The sequence below is a fragment of the Accipiter gentilis genome, chromosome 31 (genome assembly GCF_929443795.1).
Source record: "Accipiter gentilis chromosome 31, bAccGen1.1, whole genome shotgun sequence".
Taxonomy (NCBI): Eukaryota; Metazoa; Chordata; class Aves; order Accipitriformes; family Accipitridae; genus Astur; species Astur gentilis.
The window spans coordinates 16,709,031-16,732,633 of record NC_064910.1 but is presented as its reverse complement, the minus strand read 5'-3'; the positions used below and the strand labels follow the sequence as shown (position 1 = coordinate 16,732,633).

The window sequence follows — 23,603 nt, the reverse complement described above, 5'->3', positions numbered from 1 at the left end:
TATGATGGCTTCAATTATGCTTATTTTTAGGGGCATGCTGGCAGGCTGCTCTGGTGAACGTGGGACGTGCTTGTCTCTGGCCTGAGTATTTGTTTTCTAAGGTGTGTTTCAAACATGGCTTGGGTTAACAAGGGAGAGATCTTGTCAATACTGAAGTCCATAGGTGCAGTCTCAGACTGTGGTCTTCATCTTACACTGTGTGTGGGAGGGGCTGTCTTCCACACACAGCTCTTCAGATCACGAGCAGGAACGCAGATGTTCCTCTGGAATAGCAAGGTGTGACTCAGAGGAGAAGTAAATAGGGAACAAGATCAGCTATTGTCTAATAAAATATTTGTAGCTAAAGTGCTGTTTTGAGAGTACAGCAATTGTCAATTTTAGCTTCTTGTATTTGGGGTGCATTAGAGCACAACAAAGCCTTTCTAAATTTATTGAATGGAAAAAAATGTAAATTTAAAAAAGTTGAATCCACGCACTGAAATAAAATTGCTTTAGTGGAAGCTCATAAAAAGGATATCTATGCGTACAGGGCAGTGCAGCGGAATTGCCTCTATTTAACACCCTCCTTGCCTCCCAGCCAGCTTATCGAATCCAACCATACACAGTAAGTGTTTTCTGTATTCACCAAAACTTATTTTTAAGCTCTCAAAGATAAAATGAGAACATCTAGGGAAAGTATCTTCTCATATCCTGTAATAAATACTTCCTTAAACACTCCTAGCTGTTCTCTGTTGGTGGAAGAGGACGTATGGAACTGTATTTGACCTGCCAGTCTCATACATTTAATTAGTATTTTATTGGGCCAGATGTTCAGGCTAATTGCAAAGCTGAAATATGAGCACTAGTAAAATAATAAACTACTTGAATAGGCAGACGTCTTGCATACCAAAGCTCTGCATTTATGAGGTCCACCATATGTCTGAATAGCAAAATCCTAACGATACCTCTCATTAAGCCCTTCCTCTGGTCTTTTAGAACAAATACATGGAGAAAGTTAGAAAGTGAAATGCCCCATGTGATTCCCCCCTCATCCCCTGTATAACAGGACTTGTAATTCAGAAGTTGTCCTAGTGTATTCGTGATGAAAATTTATCTCATCTTCTAAAATTTTCTTAATTTTCACAGATTTCTCAAGTTTACAGTAATCCCGGATGGAAATCACTAAACCACATGGTAGTTAACGTAATTTTAAGACAGGTCACTCATCCTTTAAGGAGCAGGCATGCATCTGTGTGGACATTGATGTTGGCGGCTGAAGAAGATGCAGTCTTGCTGAGAGAAAAATAGGCAGTACAGTCAAATTCAGGGATGCATTTGAATCTGTTTCCCCAGGCGATTTATATTCCCTAGGATATGCTGTGAGCTGCATGGAAAGTTGGTTCTCCCACCGCATCTCTCTAAGCAAGCTCTTAAACATTCAGAGAACTAAACTCATTAGGGGATTTGTAGGTAAAATTTTCAAAAGGCTAAGAAAATTCACTGAGTGATGGTAGCATCTGAGTTTATACTCAAAACAAAACCCCAAAGCGAACTAAAGCACTTTCTTGCGTGCAGCTAAAAAGAATGGGTGTCTTACTAGCAGCCTCCAGCTTCTGTGTGCTCACTCTATACAAGATTGAAAGAGTCCTAGAAAAGAAATTGGACCATCATACCTAGAAAGAGAACCACTGCAGCCATCCCTAGACATCCCTTGGATAGCCCCATGGTTTAGAGTACGTTCCCAGCTAGCCGACCCCGATCCTGCTCGGTGTGTTTAAATGTGTGGTACGGCAAGGACCTGCTGGGCTGTAAACTTGCATGGCTCAATCTACAGAAAGGACCAGCAAGCACGGGTATGTTTGTGTGTGTGCTGTGTAATTGAAAGCCCTGAGAAGAGGTTTTGCTTTTGGTGGTATCGTTAGAGCGAGGCTTGAAAGGATGGGTGACCTTGCCAGAGCCCACCACAGTCAACGGGGCTGTGTGAATTGGGTCAGACGCAATGCGATGGAAAGGTCGGTGAGACCCGAAGGTGGCATCCACACATAGCAAAGCCCATGTTTCTAATTAATATAGAAATACTTACTTTGCAGAGGTAGAAAGCTTAGCTCTAAATCTCAATTTGAATGTCTTCATGATTAGGGAGTTTTTAGAGCCCTGGAAATTAGTTCAGGCTTCTCTGCGTTTTGCAGGAGTGATTATTTTGTGAAGTGGTTAGCTGATAACAAAACATAATTTTGATGGGCTCCTTCAATGCCTCATGTATCGTGTGTTTTAACGAGTTAGTAAGGGATAAGGCAGGTTCAGGCCAACTGTACTGGAGCATTAGTTAACGTGATCACTTGTAATAACATTAGACTTGACTCTAATATGTTGTTAGCTGTATTTGCTTCTACAGGACTGTGGCTGAGCCTACATTTATCTCATTTCTTCTTTCAAGTACCTTTTACAAGCAGGATGAGAGGTGGAAATGCAATAGTGTGTTAAAGAACTACTAGAAAAAGGTATCTGTTGGCTATCTATATTACAGTAGGTTCCTTTTATTCCCAAATGAATATCATGCCCTCAGTTTTAGAAAAAGCTGTAATGTATCTGAGAAGCTGGACTAATATAAAACCAATCCATGGAGTCAGAGCTGGTGTTTGGCTCTGTACAAGCCAGAAGCTGCATGGTGCGGTGAAAGTAACATAAAAATGTAGGACGTGGGAATGCCAGCTTTTGTGGGTATTATTTACACCGAGCATGCTAATTGATGTTAATACAGAGTGACGATAACGAGGGAGAATTCCCAGCAGTGATTTACCTGTGTAGGGTAAGGAAACAAATACTTCAGAGTAGAAGTGCCCAACTTTCCTTTTCCTCGCTCCAAAAAGAATTAGCTTCTGATGAAGGTGAAATGAGCAAGCCTGCTGAAATAAAAATATCGTATGATGTTGAGTGAGGGATGTATTCTGGGCGACTTCCAGATAAGATTAGGATTTTGCAGACAGAATATCTTAGCCACAAGAACCTGCGAGAGTCCCTTTAGTCAGAATGATAGCCAAAATTTATTTTGGTCTCTGTGAAGCACTATGTGATCTGCTGCTGCTTGAGTGTTCGGCGGACAGTATATAGTATTTTGCAGTTACTTAGCAGAGATGTAGAGAAATAGTCTAAGTAATTGCTTTTCTCCCTCCGAGACACTAGCTCTCCACACAGCTTGGAGTTTCTCTTCCTACTTTTTAATGGAAAACCTTCTGTGAGAAGAGTGCAGCTTTTACACAGGAAGCTGTACAGGGCTCGTTTAAATTCACATTTCCATTTTGTTTGGTTAAACAGGTTAAAAACCTGGTGGCTAGACCAGGGCAAGGCTCTGTTTTAAAAGGCAATGGAGGGTTAAGAAGAGCTTCAGTCTTCACAGCGCTGGTATGAATCCAGTTTTACCTTAGTGGGGGATTGAAACCCGCTATCAGCCGGTGACACTGTGTTGGCTTCGCTGAAAGGAGTTTGTAGTCTTAATTTGGCTCCCAAAACGCAGGCATCTGTTTTGTGGGAGCTGCCCTAGGAGGGAAGCACTGGAAGTGCCTGGGCCTGATGCCTACGTCCCGTCCCACGGTCCGGAGCAGGACCTTGGGCCAGGTGACCTCCAGAGGTGCCTTCCCACCTCAACCAGTCTGTGATTCAAAGCCTCCCGTGAGCTGGGCGCTCACCCTCACATGGGACAGCCGAGAGGGACGCAGAGGGTAAATTTCCATGGAATCCTTGGATCCTTGCTCTCCAGCTGCCTCCAGAGAGCTACTCACCCGGTTATGCATCCATGAGCCTCCTGAAAAGTCTTGAAAATGCATAAAACCAAACACAACCTCTTTTATCATGCTTATTAAAAAAGGTACGTTTTAAAGACACGAGTTTAAAAAAATGCAGTGGGTTTTTTGCACGGTGTAAGGAACCAGCTGTGCTGGCCAGGTTGTCCTTGCAGCGTCCTCCCTCCTCAGAGGGCACCAAGGCTCAGGACAGCATGAAAACACCGGTGGCCATTCATCGCGCCTGTAGCCACTTGATACCATCTGCTCCCGTTTTGCCCGCTACAGCAGATCTCGGGTGAATTTCCCTGAGGAAAAAAAAAAAAAAAAAAGGCAACAATGCAACTCTCTCCTTCTGCGAAAGCACTCAACCGAGCACCACGTTTTATGTGGCAATGAAAGGGCGTCCTCCCACCCTGCCCCCAGTCATGCGGCCCCATGTGAGACGGAGCACGGCATTCTCCTCGCCAGCCCTTTCCTCGAGGCAGCAGCCAGGACTTGCCGAGGATCAGAGTCAGCGATCCCCTAGGAATGCAATTACACCCAGAACAGTACGGAGGAGGCGAGATAAGGAGGCTTTTTCCTTAGTTCCCAGGGATTTTATAGTCTGAAAGCTGGTATACCCAGATTCCTTCAATATAGTGTTTGAATTTAAAATGAAGGAAAAAATCACGTCCACATTAACAAAGTACTTTTTGCTAAAGACAAAATACTTCTTAATAAATATCTTTAAACGTAATAGAGGCCTTTTGCCTTTGTTTGCTGGGCTCTGGCGCTAGCGAGCTCTATGACTTGGTAATGAGGCTGATGTTGAATAACTGGAAATCTGTGAAAGGCACGTGCAACCAACAACAAGCTCCCCAGAACACACTACTGAAGTGATAAACAAATACTCTGTTTACCAAAACTTACATTTTCATTGAGATAAAATTTCACAATGCAATTCACTACTGCCCTCAAATATCCTTCAAAAACACCATCAAAAATTCCAGCAACGTTTTCTCATTAAATTGCCATTGCTTTGTCTTCTCAGCAATTTTTTTTCAGGGCCTTTTCCCATGACAGTGTGGGTGTTAGGCTGGTTTTGTTTTACTTCAAACAACTCAAGCATTATCTATTACATGGGCCTCCAAGAGGCTACTGTAGGATATTTGCTTGGGAGAAGCAAGTCCAAAGAGGAAGTCAATCTTAGAAAAGAATCCAGATACACAGCTCTTGCTGGGCAATACTATCTTCCCCAGCCCAAGACATACAGGGCATAGCAAGGAGAAAGACAGTATTAATGAATTAGGTCAAAATAGTAGAGCAGAAAGCAGGATGTTCTTTTCTTTTAAATTAATTCATTTCAGGAGCCGATCAGCTTATCTTTCCACTGAAGGAGGAATGAGCACCAACCCTTTTGTGGTTCAGATCGTGGAAAGGAGTGATCAAGTGGCAATATGTAATAAAATGAAATTTTCCTTTCCTGCTAGAGGTGTAGCTGTGTGTTCAGTTCCTAATGGAAGAGATTTGACTCAAGAAATGGATCAGGGTGTTGGTGTGTTTTTTTTAAAGTAAATTTTATGTAAGGGCTGTTGGGGAAAGCTGTGGCACATGTTCTCAGCTTAGAGCTGCGCATGGACTAGTCCCTCTCTCCCCAGCTGAGCGCTGACAATTTCTGCTTGCTTCTCTGACACTGCGGAAATGAAAACCAGGCAGAAATGTGCTGGTTTGTATTGATAGGAATGGTTTTTTTTGTTAAGGGGTCTTCAATGACGTATGCAGCTAATCTATCAGCCTCCCCAGTCTCAGGAGGGCTGGCAGAACTTCTGCAGTCCTGAGAAATGCTGGTTTTTCCCATACCAACAACTTCAGTTCCCAAATCTGCATCTGGAGAAATACACCTGAATCTATCGATCGATCTTTTGCAGACTCTGGCACAAAGTCCAGAGCATTTTTTTTTTTTGTACCGGCACATTTTTTTAATGACTCTATCTAGGATTTTCTGTTTAAAGGTGATGTTTCTTGTTTGTGAAGAGAGTTTTATAGATCTTACTGGAGTCTTCAGCAATATCCCTGTACTGAAGCAGACCCAAGTAGGAATGCCATTCTAAAAGTTGGTAGATTATAAAGGTTTGATTGTTTTTTTTTTAATTGCTTCGGTCTATATTCCTTGACCAAGTCATGAGACCTGGACCTTTAATGTGGATATGGAAAAAAAATGAGTGGGTGTCTGTGTGGGCTGACTGAACCACAGGCTCTCTGCCTGCGTCAGCCTCCGTGGAGGAAGGTGAGTGGGTGGATGATTAGACATGGTCATCTCATTGCGCAGGAATTTCTCACGATTCTCCCCAAACTAGCCTCTGGGAAAGAAGCCAACAAGCAGCTGTTGTCCAGGACTTAAAAGATGGCAACACCACACCATGGACTTTTCCCATCAGATTTCTGTTGTTCTCAGGACTCTGTGATCCCTTCCATCATAAGTGTCCTCACCAACAGTACTCTCTGCAGGTACTCGACATCTCTTTCAGTCCAGCTGGCAGGACACTGTGGCTGTAAGGATTGCAGAAAATCTCAAAAACCCTTCCAAGGGTTTGACCTTTCTGTCTTTCCCTGGAAGAAAATATTCAGAGTTTTTCAGGAACTGCAATACAGTGTGTAGGGACATGATGCTTACTTGACACCACTGATTTCCAGAAGCCTAGACAGATAATTCTGTTTTGGAACTGCAGAACGGCAGTGCGTCACAACTAAATCCATTCTCATTTGTTGTACATTTCTTACTGTGCTGAATTACTCTAGTGAAGGATGAGGACGCCAACTTTGTCCCAGTATTTAATGGGAAGGATTTGGCAAGAGGTGAGCAGAATCTTTTCTTTTGTATTGATAGATACTAATGACTTACAGGGTGAAGCAAAAGCTTCTTCTATGAAGGTAGAAGATGTTAGACCTTGCAGCAGGAAAAGAGGATATAGCTGCTTTCCTGTGGTTATTAGGTTTTGTATTCTTTTGGTTTTGTCAATATATTCAAAAGGAAATAGAAAAAAACCTAAGGAAGCGAAGATCTTCCTTCCTGTTGGGAGTCAGCAAGGATGATGAATTCCTTGCCAAGTGAGTCATTTCTTCACTTAAGAGACTTCAAAGCTTTAAAAATTACTTTTTGTACCACAGAGCTTAGATATGAAACTGCACGTGCTTTGAATGGATGAAGCTGATCTGGCCCTTTACGGGAAATGATACAAAGAAAGATGGCAGGGAAATAAGTGGTTTTGAGTGAGATGCTGTAGTATTACATCTTTCCAGAACAGCCCTAACAAATACCCTTTTATTGTATTGCATGTTGACAGAAGCAAGAAGCAAGTGTTTAGGACTGCTCAATGCTTCCAGTGTTAGCTGTCAAACAGTTTACAGGCTAAGTAAATATTTATAGGATAAATAAAGGAAAACTAAACTACAGTTTTAGTTTGACAGTCACACATTTTCTTGAAACATGCCTGGAAATGACGAGACTAAAAATAGGAGCATCGCATAGCATTTATTTAAGAAACAGGTGAAGTGAGAGCTTTTATATAGCACTACCCATTAAAACCCTAGCCCCACTGTGGCTGCCTCCTTAGCCCGCATTTTCTTCGGTTTGAGAAACTATTACAAAGACTTCTGGTGGTTCCTGGTCTTGTGAGAGCTGAACAAATGTATTTGTCCTATTGCTTTCAACTCGTACAGTTACAGGGAATTAATTCTACATTAATGCTGTGCAAATTTCAGAGCATGAACTGAGACAAGGGGCACGAAAGGGCACTACTTTCTCGAGTATTTGATGATGTGGTAAGGTGCTCATCATCAGCATACCAGTTTTTTTCTAGCACTTGAGTCTTCCCAAATGTCGTGTATCAATCCTAACTTAATGCTCTAGATCCTTAAACACCTAAAAACTAGATGATGTGACACATAAGACTGTGCTTGATCTGAGTGCTAATTCTTTTTGAAGGCTTTTGACAATCCTTCAGGCTTAGCTTAGGTGAATGGTCAGCGCATTAAAATGGTCACAAAGGAAAAATCCCACATTTCACATTGAATCCCCCTCTAAGTACCACAGGTACCACTTTGTGGAATAAAACCCAGCTAAAGACCACACAACATTCAACCTGTTAAAGCTAAAAAACCCCCACCGCGTCCCTTGAGGTGTCAGTGCCCCAAGCAGAGAGAGGAGGTACGAGATGGTGCCCATGGGAGCTCCTGCCAGAGGGGACGACTGCGACCCCATCACACCAGCTGGAATGTTCTGAAGTTCTTCCAAAACCTCCGGCTGCTCAAGCAAGGCTGAATTTAAGCCTTGCTAGCTTAAAGATAAGATAACAATTTACTTACTTTCCATCAGAACTAAAGTCCAATTTATTTTGTCTGGAGAAATTTCCTTTTGAGGGAACTTTTTTTAAGGAAACTTTTAAAAAAGTACTTCAACCTAATCTTCCTCAGGTTGGTTCCTTATCAGCTGTATGGACTTCCAGTAAATGCATTATGGGGGGAAAAAACCCCCACCCCAGTAAACATGTGATGTGAGCAGCCATAAAGGTGACCTGGTTAAAAGGGAAAAAGTACTGAACAGAAGATGTCTGCTGAAATACCGAGAGAGAAATCACCTGCCAGCCTGGGAGCTGTGAGCCCGGGAACCAGAACCATCCTTGAGAAGCACAGCCAGCATCTTTGAAGTGCAGCTGGGTACCCAGAAACCGGAGACATCGGAGATACCCTCGGTAAGTGCTCAACCAAGGTAACATCATCTGAAAAGCTGAAAAATAGTCTGGAAAAAGGGGAAAACATCCTGAGAAAGCAAGAACTGGTAACTGCCACTGGCTGTTCTAACTGTGAGAACAAGGAAAGACCCCCCCAAATAAAAATTGGCCTGAGACAATAGAAATCATCATCTGTTGGCTGTCCCAGGTGAAAACCAGAAATTAACAGCATCTACCGGCTGCTCGAAGTGGTGGTGTCCTACACCCTCTTATGTCTCTGGGATGTAAAAATGACTTTCTATCCAAAATGGAAGACAGCTTCTCTCTCTTCCCGTGCTGCACACGCTCGTCCCCTTCCTAAGCAGGTCCGCGTGAGCTTTCTACAAAACCTTGGCCCTCGCTGGGGACGCCTGGCTGACATGGATCTCTCCGTGACACGGCTCACCTTTGAAGTGAGACTCTACCCGTTGTTTTACCGTTCTCCTACCGAGCCCACGTCTGGGGCTGGTCGGGTTTGTCCTCCCACCTCTGGGACGGTTGGGCCCCTTCCGAGATCTGTCCGGTGTGCTTGGTGCCACACGTATACGTGTAAGTAATCTATCATATCTGCTGTTACATTACTGGTAAGTTTGCTTCACTAGTAATAACTTTGTTGTAACCTGTAATATTATATATAAATACACTTCATTGCTGCTATTATCGGGTGCTGCTAGAATTGACTGTTGCTATAATTGCTGCAATATTGATTGTTGCTATACTATTGCCTGCAGCTAATACTTTGTAACAGCTTGATATACATATATATATTTGCTTTCTTAATCATAGGTATACTTGCTAATGGTGATTTGTGTGGTATTTGTGGTAATCTGTAATAAAGTAAAGAAAATGAGAGGATAAAGCCTCCATGCCCTTGAGTATTACAAACTGCTATGAACCCACGGTCATGATCTTTGTACGCCCACAGGCCAGGTAACCCTTTAGGTCGTGACACCATATTACAACTTAAGTCACCCAGCCCCAGGTCTTAAGCGCGGGATGCAAAATAGCCAGAAAAGAATAAGGAACAACACGCACAGAATTCTCTAATATCAAAATATAGCAATTTATTCAAGACACTGAATATGATCTGTTGATTCTCTCCTTAAAACAAATGAGCTACAATACACAAGGTGAATTTGAAGGAAGTGTGGGTGGGGGAGAAACAAAATAAGGGTTGATGTTGTTTCAACAGAACCTGGGAAATGCTGAAATGAGAACCAAGTCTGGCTGCAAGTCTGACACAGACAATAAAAACTGCAGAAGCCAGAATTCAGAATTTCAGTGAGTGGCTGAAAGAACATTTCTGCAATTGACAAAGAACCACATCTTTTAAAAAGGCAAAAGGAGGAAAAAAAAAAAAGGAGGAAAAATTAAAAAGGGAAAAAGAAAAAGAAACCCAAAAACAAAGCAGACCCTTACATTTGACAAAGTGCACTTCACTTGGCTCTAAAATTAGCTATTTTTTCTTTTTTTTTTTTTTTTAAAACAAATTAAAAGGAAATTTCTAAGATGTAGCATGGGGTTAATGTGTGTATAACCCTGTAAGTCAGGCCCTTTAATGCCCCATAAGGGACCCAGTGTTTCCTACATAAAAGATTCAGTATCCTTCTAACCCCCCAAGTTGAGTGGTTTTTCAGAAACTGGGTTTTTTTTTTCACTTCAAGGCCAGTTCCAGACAGCCAGCAATGATAAAAATCCAGTAAGTCTCTCGATGGTTTCACAGTCCTGTTTGGTCACTTAGGTTTTTCAATTTCTCTTGTGTTACAAAGAACTATAAACACAATTATCGAAAGATATTGTATGAAAAAAAATGAAGTCCACCAGCCTGTTTCTTCATGCTGTTCTGTTGCAGGGGAGCTGCAGAAAGGCACCGCTAGCCGGCGGATGCCAACGCGGCAAGAGGGAATCGGGAGCTCCCACGAGGGCAGTTCTGCAGGTCTAGGCTTAGACGTCCACGTTGAACTACAGCCTCGAAGAGCCACTCTTCCCACTGCCCACCTCCTAAAGACACCAGCTCCTTAGGCTAGGATTAGCCCTCGCAACTGCATCTTCTGCCTTCCTTAAGAGCTGCCCCCATTTTAGCTGAAAACTATCTACTACAGTATCTTTGAGCATTTTTCAGTCTTTAGGGTCTTGGGGAGGGGAAGAAAGGTGAACTTCCTTAGCTTCTCACATATGCTGCTTTCAGATCCGATAGTCTCTATAGAAAACTCTGGACCAGCAGCCTCTCACACGTAGGCTTTGCAAACCAATTGATTCTGAAATTCTGGTCCTCTTGGCTTCTTATCTCCATGTAGGCGGGCAGAGGAAAGGTGGTGTTCTCACAATTTAAAAAAACGGAAAAAGCAGCAGGCATCACGGACATTGCCCACTTATCTACAGTAGCTATCCCGGGAACAACCACGGGACATGGGCTATGCAGCCAGCCAGCCATGCGGCATCGTTGAACTCGCACTGAGCAACCTCATCTCTTTGGATCCCGAGGTCTGGTCTATTCGGGTGTCGCTCAGGGGACAGAGGCAAGGCCAGGGCCTCATCCGCGCTGCCCTCTGCTGCCTGCAGACCTGGAGCTTCTGCGTGTTATTCTCAGAAACGCCACCCAAAAGCAGCTTAGGTAGTTAACCGTGTACATGCAATGACAGTAATCAAGTCATCGACCCAACCGTGCTTTATAAACCCCCATCAAACCTTTGTATTCAAATTCAAGTCTCTCTTCGAACAAGTACTCTTTTTTTTTTTAAAGTAGTGACTTTCAATTAGTAGGTACACGTGGTTATTATAAAACAGTGCAAAACTGCCACGTGATCATCTACAGCCCATGCTCTTGGAGCAGAAAACTAAAACCAACACATAAATGCATTTAACACCGAAAATAATCCTTGGTATCTTCCAGTGTCCAATTTGTTGATATAAATTAAAAACAAGCTTAACTGTCATTAATAACAAAAATTCCACGTAACTGTTTTCACCTCAGGACTGAGTAACCCTTTTCGCAGCTATTTCTTTTCATTCGTTTCTCCTTTCCAAATATGTATCTTTAAGAAACGGAGTTGAAGCTGGCAGTGCCTAGTTCCACTGGAAGGACTAAGATGCTGTACAGATGCAAGCATAAAGAGAGGAAAACACAGGAGAAAAAAAGTGACGTACAGATTCCACGATGCCATGATGATGCCAAGATGCCTGGCAGGTCTTACACCACCAGTTCGGCGTTAGGGCTCCATCAGATCGAATCACCACCTCAGCAGCTGTGGTCAAATCAAAGGGAAGATCCCGTGTTACAGAAATAGCGACTTTGGGCATGATGTTAAGGGGGTTCTCTGCTTGTTTGTTTTTCTCTCTCCTACAAATCCTAGCCTAGCCAGTGGGCTAGAGAGGACACCTGACTCAGCCAGTTCTGAGGATTTGTCTGCCACCACCCCAAGGCTGCCTCATCGTTTACAGCACTTTCAGTAAACTCTGCCTATGCATCCTTCTTCACATCCATCGTTTGCTCTTAAGAGTAATGTAGTCTTCAGCAGGCATCCTTGCGGATATCTACCTTGCAGTAAGGAAATCTTGTCCAAAGTGGATAGGTGGTGCTTTGGAAGTCTTTATTGTCACGCCGATCATTTCACCCACCACAACTTTACAGTGGTATATACGTTGAGATATAATTTATATATGGTTTATCATGTCCTCACCTAACGGAGAGTTCTCCGTTGTCTTCTGAGCACCGCACTGAGGACACTCTCAAGGCTAAACCTGTCTGGGCAGACCGGGAGCCTCCAAGTGCAGACCCAGCTCTCCCCTTGTAGCACGCAGCCCACGCACGTACTGCCACATACTGCCAGATGCAATGGAAGAGCCTGCTTCTAGGTGCGTGCTCACCACGGATGGACAGGAGCTTGGCAAGAGTCCATTCTTCAACAGTGACAGATGCAGCCAATGTTATCTTGGTTCAACTGGTCTCATAAAGTCAGTGGTAAAATCCCATTGACTTACTGGAGTAGAAACAGCTGAGTGGATGAATAGTGGAGGACGGCACTGCTCAGCAAGGCCACGGGCAGCCAAACCCATGTTCTGTATGAAATTTGAACTATCTCTAGAGGAAAGAAGATACACAAGCGTTTTCCCCTGGTTACCAAGGGTAAACGAAAATATGGACTCAAGAAAATGAATGCTGTCTTTATAGTCTCAAACCTATGAATCCCTTTTAATAAGCGTACACCATCAAACAGCCACAAAAATGAAACAAGACTATATAAATGGCTGGCTGCTGGAAGAGGACTCAGTAAATGTCTGGCGTTTATTGTATCAAATGGCATTTTTTCTAACAGGACTTTCTGAGAGAGAAGAGAAAAAGGATACTGCACCTTTCATGTTCCTTGGACTCTGTGTCATTCTTTTTGCTTGAATTACACAACCGGTCTACATTTGGTGGCCATTTCAGGCTTTTAAAACTGTTTAACATAAAAAATATTTTTTTTCCAAAAATACACTGGGTTCTTTCTGTTAAAAGTCATCTTTCTCCTGTAAAAATCTTCCCCAGCACTGCATTCTTATATAAAGCACTTATTACACAATTTGCTGAAAGTGCCCTTGAGACGCTAAGATCTGAAGCATGGAGGATTTTTTTTTCTTTTAAACGGAGAGAAAGAAAGGAAAAGGAAGAGAGAGAAGAGAGGAGAAGCAGTCTGTCAAAAATTTTCATTGTCATGTCCACCTGGCTGCATCTACTATGGGCATACAGGGAAAAAAGAAAAAAAAAAAGGGCAAGAAGAAAGAGGAGAGAAAAAAAGGAAGGAGAAGTTGGGAGTGGAAGGGAGAAATAAAAGGAAAACAAAAGTTTCATCCTAAGCCTGGGATCCTCCAGGCTGTAATATTCCAGCTGATAGAAAAACCACTGAACAAAAAAAGTAGTCTAGAAAATAGAAAGTGTTGTGATTACAAAGTTGAGCATTTCATCAGTACAAACTGGTCTTTGAACGTCCTTTGGGAGAGCAACTGTAGTGTCCAAATTGGAAGGAAAAAATACAACACCGCATGGAGGAGGATTTTTTTTCCCTTTTGGTTTATCACAGCATTTTTCTTTTTTTTTTTTTTTTTTTTATTAATTTTTTTGGCACAGCTTTTTTTTCCCAGCCATCAGAGCAAGTTCTCAGATGCAAACCAAACAGTGCAATGCCTAGCTGGTGGCTTCATGCTTCCAAGGCTGAATGTTCCAGGTGGAAACCATTCCCTCCCCCTCTGAAGTGACTGCGTTTTTACTCCTTGATGAAGGTTACGGACAAAATACTAGACACCTGTGGCCAGGGAGAGTTGGTTTCACGGTACACTCTAACTTTGTTCAAGTTCATACAGTTCTGGAGCTGTTAAGAATAGTTTTGAAGAGTGCTTCTCCCCACACATTCACTGCTGGTCCATTTGAAATTTCTTCTAAAACATTTCACTTTTACTTCCGCAGATCTAGAACGCAAACCTGGAGAGAAAAGACTCAGCATTAAGAACCATTTCTGAAGGTGATGTGGAAGTCCTGTTCATATATGGCCCCGTACACAGGCTGATCAGCCAGCTGTATGTTATACTCCCCAGCTTCCAATCAGCCTGTCTCATGTCCCTGTTTACACGCACACAAGTCAAGGAACAAACCAACATGAGAGAAAACCCAAGTGAAAACCATCCATTTAACACTGAGCTCGGCTTTCACTGGATTACAAACATACATTTTGGTGGTATGTCCCAGATAAAGACTATGGGTGCTATTTAGTTGCCTAAATACAGCGTCCTCTTCCGTTTCTGAAATATATCCAAAGCGGGTGCAGGCCTGGCAGGCAGGGCACAGGACTAGAGGGGACACGCGCCCATTTGGGACAGCTGGTGGACGCCAGGCACGGCACCACTGCAAATGGCACAACTAAGCTCAAGCAACTGAACCATGTCGTAGGTGTACCCTTTGTTAAAACCAGTTGAAAAATACTGCTCTAAAGTACTTATGCCAGCCAGCCATGTAGAAGAGTTATTTTCAAAAGCTGTAGAGTGTGCTGTAACATGTGTGTCCTTCACAAGCTGATCATGCTACAACTGAAATTTTTTAAAAGTAACATTAACAGCAAAAATAGTAATGAATAATCAGTATCTCTGCAGCAATATTTCTCCTTTACCACACAATGAAATCTTTGGGCATCATGCTGAAGAATTCCTCCTTTAGGTACTACTCAAGGGTAAACTGCTGTGGGATAAAACTCAGAAAGCCCCAGGTCAACTGTTTATTAGAAAACTGACTGCTGTGATCTGACCTTCATTACAAATTGACAGATGAGATAAATAATCATAGCATCATAGAATCGTTTAGGTTGGAAAAGACCTTTAAGATCACCGAGTCCAACTGTCAACCCAACACCACCATGCCCACTAAACCATGTCCTGAAATGACAGAATAATGATGACAGAAACAACATTACTGTTGTTCTTATCAAATATGTATTTAAAAGCCAATCCCATTTTCAGCAATATTCACCTATTCCACAAGCATTCTTCGCTTCCCATAGGAACACCACCTCCTAAGTATTCAAATCCTTTCAAAGCAGGAGCGTTTTTAATACACTACACAGAGCTACTTATTTGTGTCTTGAGCTGCCTACACCTTCAGCTCTGCCCACAGGAGGTGATGTGGCACGCATGCTTTTTGTTGACACTTTCCCAAAGAGTAATCTCCACCCAACATTTAGAATGTGTAAGGCTCCTTACCGATCCATCTGATGCGCTTGCTCCCACTTTGTCTCCTCTAGCATTCCAGCAGACTTCAAAGATGCCCCCGGTGCCTCGGTAGCTATGTACTAGAGTTCCACTCTACAAAGCAAAACAGCACGCAAACATTTGATACAGAAATTCCCCTTCTTTTTCTCTGTTGCATGGCACTACATTAAAAAGAAGAGAGTGGTGGCAAGGGACAGCTATTCACATCACCCATCTATGGTCATCTCCGTAAGGTGCTGAAGTTAGGATAACTGGTCTTTGATAGCGAAGAGAAACAGGCTCCTCCAGAAAGCAATTTACAGTAGGACTCTTAGACATCTGGTTTTGCCAACTCTGTAACAGTAAAGGCCTGGGGAGTTAGGCTGAGGTGGTCCTCTCTAAAGTTTGTTGTTAATTCAGACTGTTAAGGCATCAGTATCCAGAATTAAATCTGTGGAACTATGATGTCCCACTTTTCTTCGGAATATCGCCAGTCCCAGCACATACACCCTTTGTATCCATCATCCCCTCATCACAAAGTATAAGCCAGGTGCATCAGACTCACAACTGAACTCAGCCTGGTACTAAATAGAAGTACCCCTTATTTCTAAGAACCAATCCACACCTTTGCTTCACAAAGCTGAGGGCACAACGTAACGTACCTAGTTTCACGTATCCTAGGTGTTTTAGCATACAAAGAAGCCTGAGCAGAAGTGTTCTGGACAGTCACCTCACTCCACCTGAGTGACTCAACTGTTACTCTGCGACTTGTATCAGCCAATACAGTCAGGTTCACCTTAGCTGGCAGGTCCTATGCTACAGATATATTTTCCATTTAAGCTTTTGCTATTAAAGTGTCATCTAAACCAGATGTGCTTTACATGAAGCAAAACAGTACCTGAGTATTCCATATATGGACACATTTGTCAAAGGACCCACTGGCTAGATATTTTCCATCAGGACTAAAAGCTACACTGTAGACAGGCTCTTGATGTTTTGTTAACGTATGGATGCAGACTCCTCGGTCAACGTCCCACAGCCGAACAGTGGAATCAAACGAAGCACTGCAAGAAGCATTCAAACACAAGCATGTCTTACTTTGGGTGCTAATCAATTTGTAGTTTGATACTATAAACATTTTAAGAGAATACCACAGGTTTTTTTCCTTAGCTAAGCAGGAAATAATGTTTCAAACAGAAAAGCTAATATGCACTACAGCCTTTACCTTTTTTATGACAAGAACTGTATCTATAGAACTGAATTCTTGTATGAAGACCCTTTATGTTTATCTAGGTGTGCTGTATATAGCATCAGACCACTTGCCCTAAGAGGCCCAAGCTCCCTCCTTTTGAGATGCTACCTGCTATTATTCAGGAACATCAAATATATATTGTTGTTAATAGGATAAATGGTTCCAGAGAGATCTTATTCCTAATGGATTTGCATTATTTAATCAATTAGCATTCTGTAATTCTCTAGAACTGCGTTTCTTTTCACTTTGTTTCAATGCTGGTTTTTGCTACGCTCCATCTAAATCCCAAACTGTGGGCTTAGAGAAAGGCAAAGGAAATAACTGGTATTAAAAATAATATTAAAAGAACAACTCCAAGAAAGTGAAGTTCTTCCCTGTCCACTCCCTGACTTAAGAGTAAAATAAGTAAAACAGCTTCGATACAAATCCTCCTCAAACTCAACACACCATGAACTGATTTGATAATCCCATGGTACTACCATCAATTGGCATTCTACAAGTAAACGTATTTCCTAAACCCAAAGAAGAATTTTGAACAAATTTTATTTGTAGAATTTTAAAGATTATCCAAGCTTTTCTCTGTTAGTTAACAAGACTATAAAAATTGTCAATATCTGCCCAGGTGAGTTGCATGCCCCTGGTTAGAACACATTCCAACTGGCTGAATGGGCTGCCGTCTGCCTCATTAAGTACTTTCATTTGTGACAACCGGATGCTGGATGTGAAGATGCAATGCCAAATTTACAATCCATTTAACAAGGCAGCTAAGAAGTTAGCTGTCACGTGACTCAGTTTCCCTTCTTTTTCTTCTTCCTTTTTCAAATATAGTTCCTTTCCCTTTGGATCCATCCCCCTGATTTACAAACACACGTACTTTTTACTGGAATTGTCTGCAGGAAGACTGACGGCAAGGTGACAGAGTTACATGTCAGAAAGACGATCCTTCTTCTTGGAAGGCAAGAGAAAGAGGCTTATTTTTTACCTTGCTAACATGATGTTGGAGTTTGGGTTGCTGGTGCCTGGTCCTGTAGGACTCCATTTGATAGTATAAATCTCTTTGCTGTGAGCCTGAAGATCATGTACACAGGTATCTTGCTTCATACTCCAAATCTAAGTCAGAGTAATTATGGAGGGGAAAAATGGCAACATTACTAATCTCTTCTCAGCTGAAGTATTTCAGTTCTATGTTATTCTTATCATTTGTTAATTTAAGATGTCGACACACATGCAAACACATAAACAATTTATTAATGCAGCAGTTTGGCACACATGTTCGAATAACTCTGTTAGGGGAAAGAGCTACACATTTAATAGTACTATTTATTCAATAGGTAAGAACTACATAGTCGCTGTACTGCCCATACCCTGTAACTGTATTTTCATACAGAAGGTTAAGTTACTCTACTTAGAGATGTTTAACTTGAAGTTTAAGTCACACATTGCAACAGCAGTCATTTTAAAGAATGAAAAGAAAGTTTCAATAACTGCTTAGAACCTAGTAATTTTCTCTTATGCCAGTAAAATTTTCCTTTTCCTCCTGAACTCCATTTGTTTTCCTCATGTTTTTAATAGCGCAGATGATGGAAGACGATCAGCTACTTATGCAGTGTTACATGGCCAAATACTTCAGTGTGAGATAAAGAATATGCTCAACAGAGATGACAGGTAATTTAGTACATCTTTTCTACAGCTAACTGAGAAAATAAGATTAAGCTAATTCACAGCAGGGAAAATAACTCACATTTAGTCAGTCAATTTCAGAAATACTGAAAATGTAGTAATCATTTTACTCACTTGCAAGTCTGCACTATGAGGGAAATGATGTGCTCTTATGCTGAATTTTCAACAGCCATACCTGAGTCTGCTTTTGGAAATGTTACACAAAGCTTAGCCATGCTCTATTGCTAACAGGCAACATGTTCCAAGAAGTTGTAGGAAAATATCAAGAACTCCAAGAAAAGAGAAGAAAAAGAAGCCAGAGAGGACTGATTTCCAAAGGAAAAGGAAGAAGAATAATTGCCTGAAGAGGCATTTGCAGTCTCCATCCCCTGGAGGTTTTTAAAACTAGGCAAGGCCGGGGATAGAAAACCGTTAGCTCTCGTGCCAAATTCAGTGGTCAGAAATTTGAACTGGTGCCAATGACACTGAGCCACAGTGGTTTTTAAAATGCAGCACACAACTGGGCACCAAAAAAAAAGTGCTATCGCTGGGTCAGGATGTTTAAGCAGAACAATAATGGTTACTACGATACTGATTTGTGGTAGCATAACAGACAAGGTGCTCTGTTTCAGTCTCTTCTAGCCCTATTTTCTGTTCTGAGAAACATTAAATTTTTTTTTTTTTTTTTTTAAACTGGATTATATGTCCAGTTCTGTCAGTAGCCTGCAATAATACAGCTAGAATCCAGAGCGATGAAAACCCCAGTGGATATGTGGCAAAGACAGAGTAGATTTGAGCAGAAGTCAGGCTACCTATGAAGAGGAAACATTCGTAATGCTGATGTTCACTTAGCCCTCATCTACAAGTTCTGCTGCTCTCCCAGTTTCAGTTCTTATACACAGGCTGTGTGTGTGCTAGAAACATCTCTTGCTTCAGCTGTGTCAATCAGCAGGGGAAAGAGGTATGAGCCTTAATTAACACAACTATACTATGAGGAAACTGTATTACTGGTACAACTCTATCCACAAAACCCTGGGATGTTTGCTTTGCTCGAGGAACCAGCATAAATCAACAGTCCAGCAGGAAGGCTTTGCTGTTACAACATACAGCTATTCCTACATAGACATAACCTTCATTAATGTGGCTGGGAAAGGAAAATAAGAGAGGAGTTTGGGCTGGAAAAGCTCTCTTGTGAAAAGTATTTCTGCAAGCCCAGATTCCCCCTGTATTAGCAATCCTGTGCTGGTACAGCGCAATGGCCCAGGTGTGCTGGTAAAGCAGCCTATGCTGCCTGTGAGCCAGAATCCAGATTCATCCCACCTAACTTCAGGCACCTAACAGAGGCATGTACATCAGCAGCGTGGCTGCCTTAGGCTTCCCACACAGTGAATGGATAAAGATGGGCATCTTCAGACAGCTATTCAAATTTTTGGTGGGCTCTGAATATATATATGTTGTGTCCCATTGCTTAATCCAAAGCTATTACCAAAAAAAAAAATAATAAAAAAATCAAATGGTTCCAATGAAATTATTTTCAGAAAAAAAATCCCAACGGGAAAGAAAATTCTTTATTTTTATATTCTTTTCAAAGTGTAACTGATACACTGCTTCTTAGCATAGGGATTGTGCTTCTGTTGACAGGGAAGCAGATGTATATATATATGCGTATATATGCGTGTATAGTTAAACTATGATTATCCTGTGACAGTGCTGTATCAGTCACATAACACTTATTTGGATAGGATGTCTCAGTTTTCCCAGTGGCTGCTTCTCTGTGTTCTATCTTTCAGATTGACTTTAAGAAATATGGGACAAAATGAAGCTATTGTTCATGCAGAACTTTAAGTGATACAGTACCATCCCTCTGGAGAAGATTAAGAAGTAGACATAATTTTTGCCTTTACTTTTTGAAGAGCAGGAATGGAAATTATATTACCTTTAATGTCATATCATCGGAGCAAGATGCTAGTAGCATGCCAGATGGGTCCCATTTGATTGCATTAACTTCGTTCTGAAATAAAAAGTGATTTTATGAAGTAAACGTTCCCATTACCTGCATTGTACCAGGCCCCCAGGAGAGGGCACTCGGGGTTTACGCATGCAACAAGTTCAACCACATCTTACAGCCCTGGTTGCTTTATGGGGGAACAAAAGCAGTGCTGCTTCCGAAACATGTTATTTAAGTGTGATTTAGGAATGATAACCATTTTGTGTTCGTGAACAATACACACAATCAGCCTTCTGATACGTGTTCTGGTGCAAAGTCTCTCAGACCCCTTCTTCATAGGCTAGGATTTAAATAAACCCTCAAACCAAGCAGACTGAGGATACAGCATTAACTTCTTCTAATTGAGATATTTCTTCAGTTAATATTCCGTAGAACTCAGAGACGCAAATTTTCAATAGAAAGTACTGGTGGGATGTAAAGTTTTGTGGAGTGTGTAATTCTTAGTATTGCAGCTCTACCACAATGCTGGTCTCTCTAAAGAGAGGTATATGTGTAAATGAAAATCAGGATGGAATATTGAATAGTTTGCAATGCTTTCTCTATCAATCTTTCAAGTGCTTTGTAATTAACTAAGCCTAGCATATCCCCTTGGTAATCAATAAGTTTTCTGAGCTTTTCTGAGGGTCATACATATGGACAGAAAAAAAAAAAAAAAAAAAATCACAAAAAGGGAAAGATTGTTTTTGAAAAACATAAATTGGCTCAGGGTCTCAGTGAAAATAATCCTGGAAAATATCTAAATTTTGCTTTATCCATTTTACATGTTTCAGTCATAATTAAAAGGAACTGTACAGATATTTGAAGTAAGAATTTGCATCATGTGCAAAATGGTGCATTTCATATAAAGATAAAAAGCACCAGCCTGTTTGTTGGTAGGAATGTACAACCTGTCATGAAATATCAGTTTAATATCAGTTTAACCATAGACTAGATAAAGGTCTCCAAACGCCCCATTTTTCCTCAGTAAGGAGACAGCAACTTCTGGAAGTTAACGTCTAAATTACAGGTCAGTATGAGATGAAAGCTAGAAAAAGTAGCCTTTGACAGTCATTAAACACCACCAGGAAAAGAGGGGGAAATACATCTTAAATACATCTTATTAGATTAAATTGATCCTAAAACTGAGCAACGGCTGGAGGTAAATTGTTCTCTTCTTATTCATAGTTCTCATTTACTAAAGGAAATTAAGCCAGTGGAAAACAAAATCCTATTTATTAATGTGCCTTTAGTCTGCAGCTCATGCTACATATAAATAGTCTCACTGTTTAAGCTGCAGGTTTTGCCTCCTACGGTGATTTAGAACAGTTTATCCCTTCTCACAGGCAGTGAATCACTCCCAAGGAATATGGTTTTAGGGAAGCAATGGGCTGGAACATCTCTGGTGCTAGAACACACCCTGCAAACACATCATCTGCCATCATCGTAACATGCTGCTGTGACTTTCTCATGAACATTTTGGGCTTCTTAAACTTACTGTGTGTCCTTGGAAGGTTTTAACGGGACGATCACAGCCAAGTCTGCATACGTGAATGCACATGTCAGTGCTGCAGGAGGCAAACGTAGTGTTGTTCTGCCAGTCTACATCCAGAGCAGGAGCTGTGAGGTACAAACAATGGAAGGAACATCAGGGAACAGAGCACGGAAACAGCGATCCCAAATCATTTTCCACCTATCTGGATCAAACAGACTAAAAGCTAGTTCTTGGCCTGTCACCTACTACCAGTTACAGGGACGAGAGCGACTGTCTGAAGGGCACAAATTGTTTTTTCTCTTGCCGTGGGTAATCAGGATGCTTAGTGCGGCATCTGTTTGTGAGAATCTTTTGGGTTAAGTTACGTAAGAGGGGGCAAAACAATCTACCTCCACCCTCCCTGCTCCCAGGTATACACATCTCTTGGGCCTTCTCTACCATTCATTCCTCTGTAAGCCAGTTCAGCAAAGAACCTGGGAGAAAACTAATCCGGAAAAAACCACGGATAATTTCAGCTGGGTCAGAAAAAAACGTTCCCTGTGAATCCCAGGCACGACACACGGGAGGGAGAAGCAGCAGGTGGCCATCTTCCTTTGCACCAGCTTTATGCAACCACTGACACGAACCTATTGTTCCGTGCAGACACGTGGATTAATAATACCTACATTCAGTTTAATTTGGTTGGGGATTGATTTAAGATAGGCACATTCCTCAAGCTGATCTGAAATGAGAGGAAGAGTTGCTGTAGAGGGTTTGGCATTACCTAGGACTGAACTAATGAAACTTTGTACACAGATAGCCCAGGAACATGTAACTAGTGCCTGTGTGCAACAGGCGCACACTTTGCAAAAAGTGTGGAAAAACCAAAACCCCCCACTTTCCACAGCGTGTCACTGCAGACTAAAAGCATGCACAGGAGTAGGAGGGAACTTCTGACATACAGCTTGCTTGTGTTTCTATGACTGCTGCTTGGTTTTTTGCTCAGGGAAGAGTTTAGCTGCCCTCCAGAGGATGACATGGGACTTGCTAAAATATAGAAATCTTCATTCTCGGCACACTCCTGTGAGAAGCAAGTGTGTCAGAACGAGACCAGCATATAGGAAGCAAAGTTAAATCTCTTTCTGGCAGCAATACAAGGCAAGTTTAGCATTAAAATGAAATCAAGAAAAGCCTTATGCAAATATGTTCAGAAAAATACTTCTGTAATACAGAGGTGAAAAGATACCTGTTCTGCCAAGCCTGTTGTATTTAAATATGTTTTTGCCTGTTACAATTTTTATGAACTGCAAAATGAGACTGATCCATGTCACCTTCCGAATCATCAGGTAGCTCTCTAAATGAGAATGGAGGGCTTAAATATTTCATATACAAACATTTTTTAGAATATTAATGAAAAAGCTCAATAATTCTGTGTGAGAGGTAAGGAATTTCTACATTGCAGAAATAGAAAGGAGATTTGTGTGAGGAAGGCAGGTTACTTCTGAGTTTTCCAATGAACATGAAAGGGGATCAGGAAACAGCAAAGGATTTTGTTTCTTTAACTGCCTGTTTGTCTTTCTTTTTGTGCTGCAAGCTTTGTAGTACTGTTTCAGAGCAAACAAAAATCTATCTTATCTTAATTAATAGCAATATGCCTTCAGGGCTAGTATCTAGTATGATATGTATGACTTGAAAAGTAATTTTCTGAGAGCTATTGGCACCTAAAGCGATGGACTTGCTTTGCAGCATAATTTGAATCATAGTGTGTTGATAACTAATACTGATTCATTTATTGTTATGTTTAATCATATGTTTACTGGATAAATACATAGTCTGGAAAAACAACCAAACATGGTTTTTGATGCAAGTAATTGAATTGCCAGTGTCTCCAAAACCACAGGATACTAGCCAATTGCATAAAACCAGCTAGAATGTCATCTAAAAAAAGCAGCAACAAATCCTTACGAAATGCAGCTAAAATAAATCCCGAGAATATTTAAGCTTTTTCTGA

General features: G+C 41.5%; 2 protein-coding genes across 13 annotated transcripts in view; one reads left to right on the top strand and one right to left on the bottom strand.

Moving 5' to 3' along the window:
* GPR143 (G protein-coupled receptor 143) overlaps positions 1 to 18,062 on the top strand; it is a 37,105-nt gene extending 19,043 nt beyond the window's left edge. For 2 of the 8 annotated variants that reach the window (XM_049834669.1, XM_049834660.1), the window contains 2 exons: positions 31 to 9,058; positions 17,304 to 17,449. In XM_049834669.1, the coding sequence (XP_049690626.1) occupies positions 31 to 128 (98 nt within the window). In that variant the 3' untranslated portion in view covers positions 129 to 9,058; positions 17,304 to 17,449. Of the gene's footprint in view, positions 1 to 30; positions 9,094 to 10,361; positions 10,453 to 17,303; positions 17,450 to 18,047 lie in introns of those variants that run through there. The other 6 variants (XM_049834666.1, XM_049834665.1, XM_049834664.1 and 3 more) reach the window with 6 other exon arrangements.
* Positions 9,122 to 23,603, bottom strand: part of TBL1X (transducin beta like 1 X-linked) — a 204,579-nt gene continuing 190,097 nt past the window's right edge. For 3 of the 5 annotated variants that reach the window (XM_049834655.1, XM_049834656.1, XM_049834657.1), the window contains 6 exons: positions 21,617 to 21,738; positions 20,071 to 20,145; positions 17,458 to 17,585; positions 16,122 to 16,287; positions 15,236 to 15,337; positions 9,125 to 13,967 (listed from right to left, as the gene is read on the bottom strand). In XM_049834655.1, coding sequence (XP_049690612.1) covers positions 13,941 to 13,967; positions 15,236 to 15,337; positions 16,122 to 16,287; positions 17,458 to 17,585; positions 20,071 to 20,145; positions 21,617 to 21,738 — 620 coding nt within the window. In that variant the 3' untranslated portion in view covers positions 9,125 to 13,940. Of the gene's footprint in view, positions 13,968 to 15,235; positions 15,338 to 16,121; positions 16,288 to 17,457; positions 17,586 to 20,070; positions 20,146 to 21,616; positions 21,739 to 23,603 lie in introns of all 5 variants that reach the window. The other 2 variants (XM_049834659.1, XM_049834658.1) reach the window with 2 other exon arrangements.